This window comes from Cupressus sempervirens, chromosome 1, assembly GCF_028749045.1.
Source record: "Cupressus sempervirens isolate cs-2001-9-10 chromosome 1, ASM2874904v1, whole genome shotgun sequence".
Classification (NCBI taxonomy): Eukaryota; Viridiplantae; Streptophyta; class Pinopsida; order Cupressales; family Cupressaceae; genus Cupressus; species Cupressus sempervirens.
The window spans coordinates 321,544,144-321,553,789 of record NC_143118.1 but is presented as its reverse complement, the minus strand read 5'-3'; the positions used below and the strand labels follow the sequence as shown (position 1 = coordinate 321,553,789).

At 33.4% G+C, this 9,646-nt stretch overlaps 1 protein-coding gene across 1 annotated transcript; it reads right to left on the bottom strand.

Annotated features, from left to right (window-relative positions):
* Positions 1-218: 218 nt before the first annotated feature.
* On the bottom strand, positions 219-1,048 carry LOC149577444 (exocyst complex component EXO70H1-like). The gene is given in 2 exon segments (XM_089796452.1): positions 219-793; positions 796-1,048. Coding segments are annotated over 2 exon segments (825 nt in total). The 5' UTR covers positions 1,046-1,048.
* Positions 1,049-9,646: the final 8,598 nt, after the last annotated feature.

Here is a 9,646-nt window from a genome sequence, read left to right as displayed (position 1 = left end):
GCCATTGCCTGTTGGGCTACGATGCCACAACACTCTTCACCAATTCTAAACTCGTCGACCTCTCCACAATCTTGAGGATCATCTCCCTTTAGCTTGGATACCAATTGAAGGAGGTGGATAGAGTGGATCAAAGACAAACATGAATGCAATGATAAACATTCAAATCAGTAAGTTAAAAACAAAGACTCATCAAACTGTACTACAGCACTTCATGCTCATTAATGCACTTCAGCCTCTCTGCTCTCCTTGGCGATTTCGGCAAAACACGCATCTCTCATCTTATGAAGCCCCTCAAACACATCTTCGCACAGCCGCTTCTCTCTGTAAAATACAACTCGGATGCCTGTTTTGGCGGCGAAAATCAATCCCTTGATCTTCTCATCCAGTAGTTTCCACTCCATTTTTCGAACATCTTCCATCTTCGCCTTCATAATGCCAAGATTGTATAAACTCTCTTCCACGACCGACTTTCTGGTGAGAGCAAAGATTCGAACACATTCCCTCGCGTACCCGCTCTTCGCCATGCGATGCGCTATTTTCCGCAGATCCTCCACGGCGTCCGGCGGAACCATGTCGGATTCGCAGATTCTGTCTGCTGACGAGCGATTGGAGCTGCAGGAGCTGCTTCCGTCGTCGTCGCCGTCAGAGAAACTGGGCCGACTGACGCTATCCTCTGAAGAAGAATAGCAGGACGGTCGGGCATCATCGATGGGTTTCCTGTTAGATAACAGAATTTTGTGAAACTCGTTCTGCAGACGGGCGATCGCGGTTTTCATCAACTTCTACGCGCGATAAGTTGGGCGACGTTGGTGCCGCTGGCGGAGAAGCATTCCATGAGCCGGTGAAGATTTTCGACAGTGTCAATGTACACGCGCACTTCTTCTGCATTGCTCTGAAACAGCATTTTGCTGCTCGAACTTGTGTCCCATCTGGAAATCAATATCTCCGCTGCGTCTAACTTTTCTTCCATGTCTTTCAAGTTATTGCTCTTAATCAACGTGTTCGTGGTAACAGGATTGCTAAATTTCAGTACCATTCTACGCATGTTTTGGGAAGTACTTAGATATTCTACAATGTGCTTTGCACTGATGCTAATTCAATCTAATCGACAATCGATGTTCAAACTTTATGAATTAAAAAGACTCGCAGATTTCAGCACTTCGATGCAGTATTCGAAAGTAAGGAAAACTAACAAGAAACAGCCCAATCTGAGAAAACCAAATTGTGCTTTACCTTAGCTCGCGTTTGCTTTTGCTGAGCCGCTTCTTTAGCGAAAACCGAAGAAGTCCCTTGTGAATTTAAAGGGAGTTTAACGCGTATGATGTTGATTATAATACGATTGTCTCACTTTTATCCGTCTCCTTTTTGACCGTTTATTCTGCTCTGCATTTTGAGCATATTGAAACTTGACGCCACCTTAGTTTACTGCCAAGTATTTGTGTATTTACTGGACTGTGGATGTCATTGCTTCGATCATCTAATAAAGATCACGACAAAAATTTCTGCGACTTATTGAAATGACGTAATGTGTGACAGAAGGGAATCTATGACCACAATATCTACTTTGTTTCGTTATTCATTTTCTTTACATATGAAGTAACATTTCAATTGTCTTCTATCACAGTTGAAATAAATTTTCTGAAACTATTAGTTTATTCTATTTGATAGTGGTACTGTTTACCGAATTCTACAGCGACCAAAAAGTGTAAGGTAAGCGCAGCTGTCATATGAAAACATCAGGTCTGAATGGTAGTATGGGAAGAAATAATGCCTAAACTTTTGACAGCAGGCAAAACTCTCAGGAAGAGTATAGGCAATGTTAGAGCAATCATGTGCTATGGATCCTACTGAGACCGATTTAAATGTAAGACTGATGGAGTTAGTTAAAAGAAGCCGAGATTGTACATAAGGTAAGGATTCTTTTCCCATTTTTATTGCCGAAATCCTATAATTTGGTAGAGGTTAGGCCTATTTGCAGGATATTTCATGGAATTGTTTCATTTTTTTGTAATTTTACTATAGTCATTTTAGGTGATACAGTTGGGGGTTAGAGCTTGCCGTCAATTTTTTTCTTGATTAATGTCATGTGTTGTAGTCTTTGTGAATCTTCTAGTACTGCTCGTGAAATAACAACAATTTTCTTTTCACTTGGTGAAGGTTGCAGGTTTGACTCTAGATCTTTGATATTCACTATAAAGGGAGTTAAATTCATGCATAACCCACCATTATATAAACCTCTTCTAGATTAAATAATGTCAATCAGTTTGAACTCGTGTGTAATTATCTAGTTAGGATGGTGTTGTACTTAAAGTACTTTGACAAAAGATAACTAGTATGTTGAGTTTTCCATTCAACTAAGGCCTAATTTATTCATTTGAAGCTTAATTCAATCCCCTAAACTCTATTTTCTTACAGTCATCATTTTCTTTCTTGCCTAATAAATTTTGATTTCTATTCAAAAATAGTTAGCATTATGAGACTTCTTTAATCTATATTTTCACCTAACCATGACCACATGCGTTGATGTGTTGGATACTTTTATGTTCATCACCTAATTAAGATGCGGAGCACATGTTGATGGGTTGGATACTATGTAAGAAATGAGAACCAAAAGTCATATCAGGCTCAATTCAAGATTTTTGACGACTTTCCTTTTCACATGGGCTCAATTTTGTGTGTTTCAAACATTCAGAAAATGGTTGAAGTAAAATTATCTCTTCCCAGCACACTCTCCAATTACTTGTTTTTTACTTGGAGATTTGAGATACACTACCTACAAAATTGATTCAAAAAATATGGATATCATTTTTGTTTAGCATATTTTTGATGTCTATGTTGACATCAAAACAACATTTTTTAATTAAATTTAAATTTCAAATACAGTTTATAGTTTATTTTTATTTTATTTATTGAAAATGAAAAAGTGTTGTTTTGATTTCAGCATAGACACTAGTGAATTCTGATGTTGCATACATTTGTTCTAGTTTAACCTAAAATTATAAATAGGTGCATATTTTTTCCTTCAATATTTTTCTTAATTTTGTTTTAATACTAAGTTATAGTCAGATTATTCTAAGGGGAATACATTACGTCAAAAGCTAGAAAACAATTGATTGCATTTGAATCATAACACAATGTTGTTTATGCTCTTGGCATGTGAGGAGGCCAAATCATGTACAGTCCTCATTGTGGTTTTGTGATTACAGGCTTGGCGAGTGATATGAGATGTTTGAGTGCTTTGAAATATTTTTTAGAGGATGAGTTTTCCTAGCCTATGGAGGACACTTTGCTCTCCTCTATGACAGACGATGGATAGTTCTTCGATGAATTAGTTTCTAAAGGCACACATGATGAATCAGATAAAAAAATTGTGAGATTAGATAGAGAAGGGAATGCATTACAAATTTACTTAACCTAATTCATACATTTATCTCATTTTGTAATTCTTATTTTGACATAAAGCAATGAGAATGAGGCTATATGTTGTCCTCAAGACTGTGAGCAATAAAAAAAACTCTTCAAGCCAAGATACAAAGTAAATTTTCTTGAAAAGGAGCCACAGATGTAAATGTGAAGTGCAATCCTTGGAGGATCCTACAACCCATGTACAAGGTTGATTTTGTTTGTTTCTTCTCATAGAAGACCTATCAAATATTTATGTTAGTGTCACAGACGCATAGGGGTTGTTGCTTAAGTCATTGTCTCTGGTTGTATAGAGGAGGGAAGAGCAAGGAAACTACCTCCTCTGTTCTCATGTAGCAAGCCGACGATTTAGTACTATGACTTTTTTTTTAAATCTTACACTATGGTTGTATGTAAATTGATTTTATATAGTAAGATGATTACCCACACTTATTAAAAACTATATGTATATAAAGAAAAATCTACATTGTTAAGGAAATTTCTGGTGATTACCTTGAAAGAAAAGAAAACTCACACGTATATTACCAAAGTTTCCCAATAAAAAAGAGATGAAAAAAAAATTGCTATTTTTTTCTTAAGAATAAATTTGGTTTCTTCTCCTTAGCATTACCTCATATTCTATTATCTTTAGCATAGATTCTCTTTTTAAAACTAATTTGACAATTATCAAGGCAACCCTTCTGCATGTTTTTGTGATTAAAAAGAAGTTTAAATTGTGAATAGTCCATATTTATAGGTAGACTAATTAATTTTAATCTCACCAAGTTTTCATTAGATGATTTGGAATGAACAAATCATTTTTTAAACACTATTTACAACATTATAAATGAACTTTGGGGTGGGAGGTATGAAGGAGGTGAAGGAGGAGGATTTAGACTCCTCTAGGTTAGATTTGGGTGAGGGAAAGGAGAACAAGGATGTGTCACATGTTTCGACGATAGTTGAACTAGGGTGTGTGGACCTAACAAAGGATCAGTTCCTCGATACGGTAGACAAAATGCCTTCCCCCATGACAATCTCCTCCCCTGTTAAGGTTGTTTTTGAAAATGCTACTAACCCCCTATTTGTGCAAGATACCACAAAGACTATTACTGAAGGCCATCTGAGTTCTCAGTATAACGCTGGTAATGAGGTGTGGGAGAGAATTCATGTACTAGAGGAGAGAATGTTCCTATTGACCAAGTTCATAGTTAAAGTGACACATGTGGCGGCTACCACTCTATGCTTGCTCAAGGATGTCGATGGGGACCTGCCTAAGGAGGACTCTAAGATGCTTTTTGACTTTCTGGCAGAAGACTGGGCGAACATCCTCCTAGGGAGGAAAGAGGCCAAGAAATCTTAAGGGCTCCTTCCTTTTTCTTTTTAATGTTGTTAATCTACTAGTTACCAAATTTATTAGTTTGCAAGGTTGTTATGCCTTTGTTAATATTTTTCTTTAGAATCTTATGTTTAATTACAAGCATTTTTTTTAAGCCTATTGATACTCTCGTAATTATGGTTATGAACCTTGTTTTTATTTCTAGCAGTAATAAGGGTTAGTTGACCAATTTTCTGTTATGGGCTAGCCCCCTTGTTTTGGCTACTATTAATTGAAAGACATTATAAATGAACTTTTTTTTTTTATGATGGATATAAAATGTATTGTATTCAAAAAAATTGTATTAGAGGTAAGGCTTTTGAATAAGTTTCAATAATTTTTTATTTGAAATGATCTACTTGTATTTTAATATTTCTTTTCTTTTTAATTAGGTGATCATAAAGTGGGTAGAAAAGACAATAATAATTTTCTATTTGAAATGATCACTTGTATTTTAATTTTTTTAACATAATATATTTTCCTTGTTAGATTAGTTCAATTATGATCATAAAGTCAATAGAAAAGAGAATAGGGAAACATTACCAATTAGAGTTATATATTCTTCTATAGCTCCATAAAATTATTAATGGAACTTAATTTCTAATACTTTTATTATTAGCTACACTCTTTCTAATTATGCAAATAATGGAAATATTAGAAATCAAGTTTGAATATTACTCTATTATAATAGGTTGATTTCTAATATTTCCATTATTAATTTGCAGCACCATTGGGAATCTTATTTTCTAAAGGTTGCAATATTAGTAACCTAATCTATCTCACTAAATTTTGAAATAGTCCTATGCATAAATAGTTTTGTGTTTAGTTCTATGCATAAATAGTTTTGTGTTTAGTTCTACACATAAATAGTTTAGTGTTAGCATTCACTAAAACTCCTCCACCCCGACTTTCTAGAAAAATACACAAACTACTAGTAGATTCAAAATTTGAACAATAATGTGAAGTGAAATTTCACGTCATGTTTAGTAGAGAACCTCATTTTTAGTAGAGAATTATCATCTTGATGCTAGTCTTATGATCATTACTAGAGAACAAACATTCACCTAATCCAAATTGGAAATGTTAGTCAAATCATATGTATTTCATAAATAAATATGTACTTTTGCATCTAACCATGAGGTGCCTCCAATTACCTATTCTTTTGAAGAGTAAGCTTGAAATGATCATTTCTTATTGAGTTTTTTGTTGTGCATTAAGCCAATGTAACCTACAATAGTATTGTAGATGACTTGGTCATTGTTAAAATAAAATGATAGACCTTTCCAACTCAACCCCTCTCTTTCTCAAGCCATAGACATAAAATGTTTTCAACTTCTACTTTGTTTTGTAGATCTGTTTATTATTCTTATGAACAAAAACTCCAATCACCAAATTTTCATACCATAGCACAAACTAAATATTGTAATCGCAAGGACTCAAGCTACACACAACGCTTGTTTTTAATTGGTTGCATTGATTTTTTAGATAGTATTTTTTTCTCATGAGAAAATTTATCAAAAAAATGGTGATTTGTGGAAAATTGCAACATTGTAGGACATGAACACTACACATACCTTCATGTGCCTCTAATTAGGCAACAACTCCAAAAAATGGATGACATCAACATGAAGTATCTCTTAGAATTTTACTTTGTTATTACGAATCGTGATGTTGTATTTGCAAGTCATATGTAGTTATAGTCAATGGTGTTGTAGGGAGATTGGAAGGAAATTTCCAAACTTATATAAAACATATTTATCACTCTAAATAATTCAGATTGCCTCTATAAGAAGAAATCCCCAATCAATTTTATTTTTCTATTGACAAAGGATTTAACTTTAAGAGGACACTATGATGAGTTCTACAATATTTCCTCTGGAAAGTATAAGGTATTATAAGGTTTAAATGGGTTGCAATATATGTTTTCCTCTTCCAAATAAAAATTGATTAACCAACTTTTTAAATATCTTTTTCTTTTTTCCTTTTTATAACTTTAAACGCTCTCATGAAGGGTTTGATCAAGTTTCTCATAGCTATTTTTAAAAATACATGGAGGGTTTATGGGAATGATGATAAATGGGCTTTGGTTTGACAATGTAATTGATGATAGATTAGTTATCTTTCTCCTATCACGATTTTCTTTTTTCATTTGAAATATCATCTTGGATGTGTGTGTGGTTCATTCAGTTCTTGAAATAGTCCCTCGAGAAAGTTCACAACTTTAGGGCTTAGGCAATGTAGTGTTCATGTTACATAATAGCCTTTGTAGTGATAAATCATGGTACAAGCTCTCATCTCGCTCTTCCATATTGTCATTGTCTACTTCTTAGGGATTTAAAGAGGAGTTTAGAGGTCTATATTTTTCTTAATGATGTGTGCATGGAAGAGTGGGTACACTGATCTTGCCTTACAAATCAATTATATCACATGGGGTTCTATTTCCTTTTTGACTTTCTATCTAGCTTGAACTTGTTTAACTTATAATATTTAATTACAAGATAGGGATTTGAGAAAAGTTAAACACAATTTTGTTATGGTTAATATAGCTTGTCAATTAAATAGATCTTCTATTGAGGTTTTTGTGAAGCTAAATTTGATTTTCCAAGAGACTTCTACTATCCATTGTTTCTAGTAGTATCCCTTTAATGTAATCACAGCAGGTTTTCATCTATAGGTTGCATATTAAATGATGATGAATTTGAGAACTTGAAAGTAAGAGTGGAATTATTTCAAACTCAAAGTGCATTAGTTGGAAATTATTACTTCTCATTGGAGGTTTTCTTAGTTTATGCCTAACAACTAAAGAATTTTATTTTCTTGTGTTATTTCTTGTTTGCATATGAAGTTGTAAAAGTTGATTTTCCATTGCAATTTCCCTACTATTATGGTTAACTTGTGACAAGAAATACCAATAAAATCAATGTCAAAATTAAATAATAACAAGCCTAATTATACTAGTCTACCCTCCATCTTAACCCCAAACCTTAAAGACATCTCCAAGTCAGGATTTCTAACCCTTTGTTATTCCATCATATTATCTAGTGCAACCATTAAGATTCTTCTTAGATGGGATATCCTCTACGAAAGGTCAATCACATATATGTATGTTGACATCATTAGAATATTCTCACACTCATCTAATTATTCATATGGGGTTATACTAATCTCTCGCATTGGTGCTATTAGTCATTCATAAAAGGATTGCACTAACCTTCCATGTTGGTTTTCTATGAGATTCCATCTGATCATTCATATAGAGACAAAATAAAATCCTATATTGACACATAGTCATTCCTATATAGATGAGTGCAATCCCTACAATTGCAGTATGAGTGTTTTAATCAATCACTTAGATCCATAAGGAATTATATGATATCTCGCAACATATCAATTAGTTATTTATATTTATCAAACATAATATCAAGTTGCTAAATATCATTCTTTGAATTAAAATATAACCCTTATGAATTTCCATGTGTGTGTGTGTGTGTTTTTCATACTTATTTACATATTTACCATGGATCTATTGACATATTAATAATAAGCTACTTATAAAATATATTTCATACATAATATTATGAATAAATTAAACTTAAATAATACACTACATACACTTTATAATGTCTCTACCATTTCTTTATGCATGTCATCCTGATGGATGTGACCCTAAAGTATATGACTCCTTAGTAATCATGTTGGAATTGATGAGTGGTCTACACCCTTGCCATGATTTGATGTACGCCATTGTGTCAACAAACAAATTATTCTTTATGTCTGACTCATGGGACTTATAATGTATTTGATGGTTTTGTTGAGGTATGTACTAATGGTTACATAGACTTATATGGCATCATGATGCATTTTTTGCATACCCTTAAGATATGAACAATGGTAGGACTATGAGGAGCATTGGATTGTTGCACCTAATTCTAGTTCCTACAATACAATGGTTTGTGTGTTTGATTGTTTTGTTAGTACTATTTTTGTCTTATCTATATGTTGGTGTCATATGATGTTATCTAGTGTGCTTTGTTGGCATAATCAATTAATGATGTTGATTGGATAATGAATTCTATTGGTATAATATTGATGATTATTAAGTATAGATTAGAACATGATATGATTGTTGGAAATATAAGGTAGTCAAGGTTACTGAGAGGGGAGGGGTGAATTAGGAACCAATAAAACTTCGTTTTCTTCTTTCAACAATTAATCATCCATATAATACTTTGATCTCATTGCATGCATGAAAGAATGAAAGTAGTAAAATATTCATAACACTTGACACATGATATGGTAACCTAGAAACCTTCCAAATATAAAGTAAAACTAGGGTGGGGATGATACCTAGAAGCTTTAGTACTATAGTATAAAGTTGGCCTGTTAAGGCTTACAATTGACCACTTATGATGTTCTTCCCTCGTAGGACCAATAAGAATTATGAGGTCCTCCTTGTGAAAGGATTTACAAAACATACAATTGAGTATGTACTCAGTAAAGAGATTTCACATAAGATTATTAATTCTACCTTATTAAAGGATTTAATTGATACACCTATTAGGATGAACCAGTGGTTGATCTCTTATCTACAACTCTGATTTGCTAGTTGAGATTCCTCGAATTGTAATGATCACCTTGTTGTGATAGATAAATCTTTGTTGTCCCTTGTAATTCTTGTAGCCTTCATAATTCACACTTTTTTATTATTTCATGCCCACATAATACTCATTTAGATATGATTCAATGCTTTACATATATACCAATCCAAATCACAACTCACTGAAGTCAGCTACAATACAAGTTTCATCAAAACCAACAAAGTCAAACCAACTACTATAACTCAGGTTCTAAAGACAAACTAGGTGA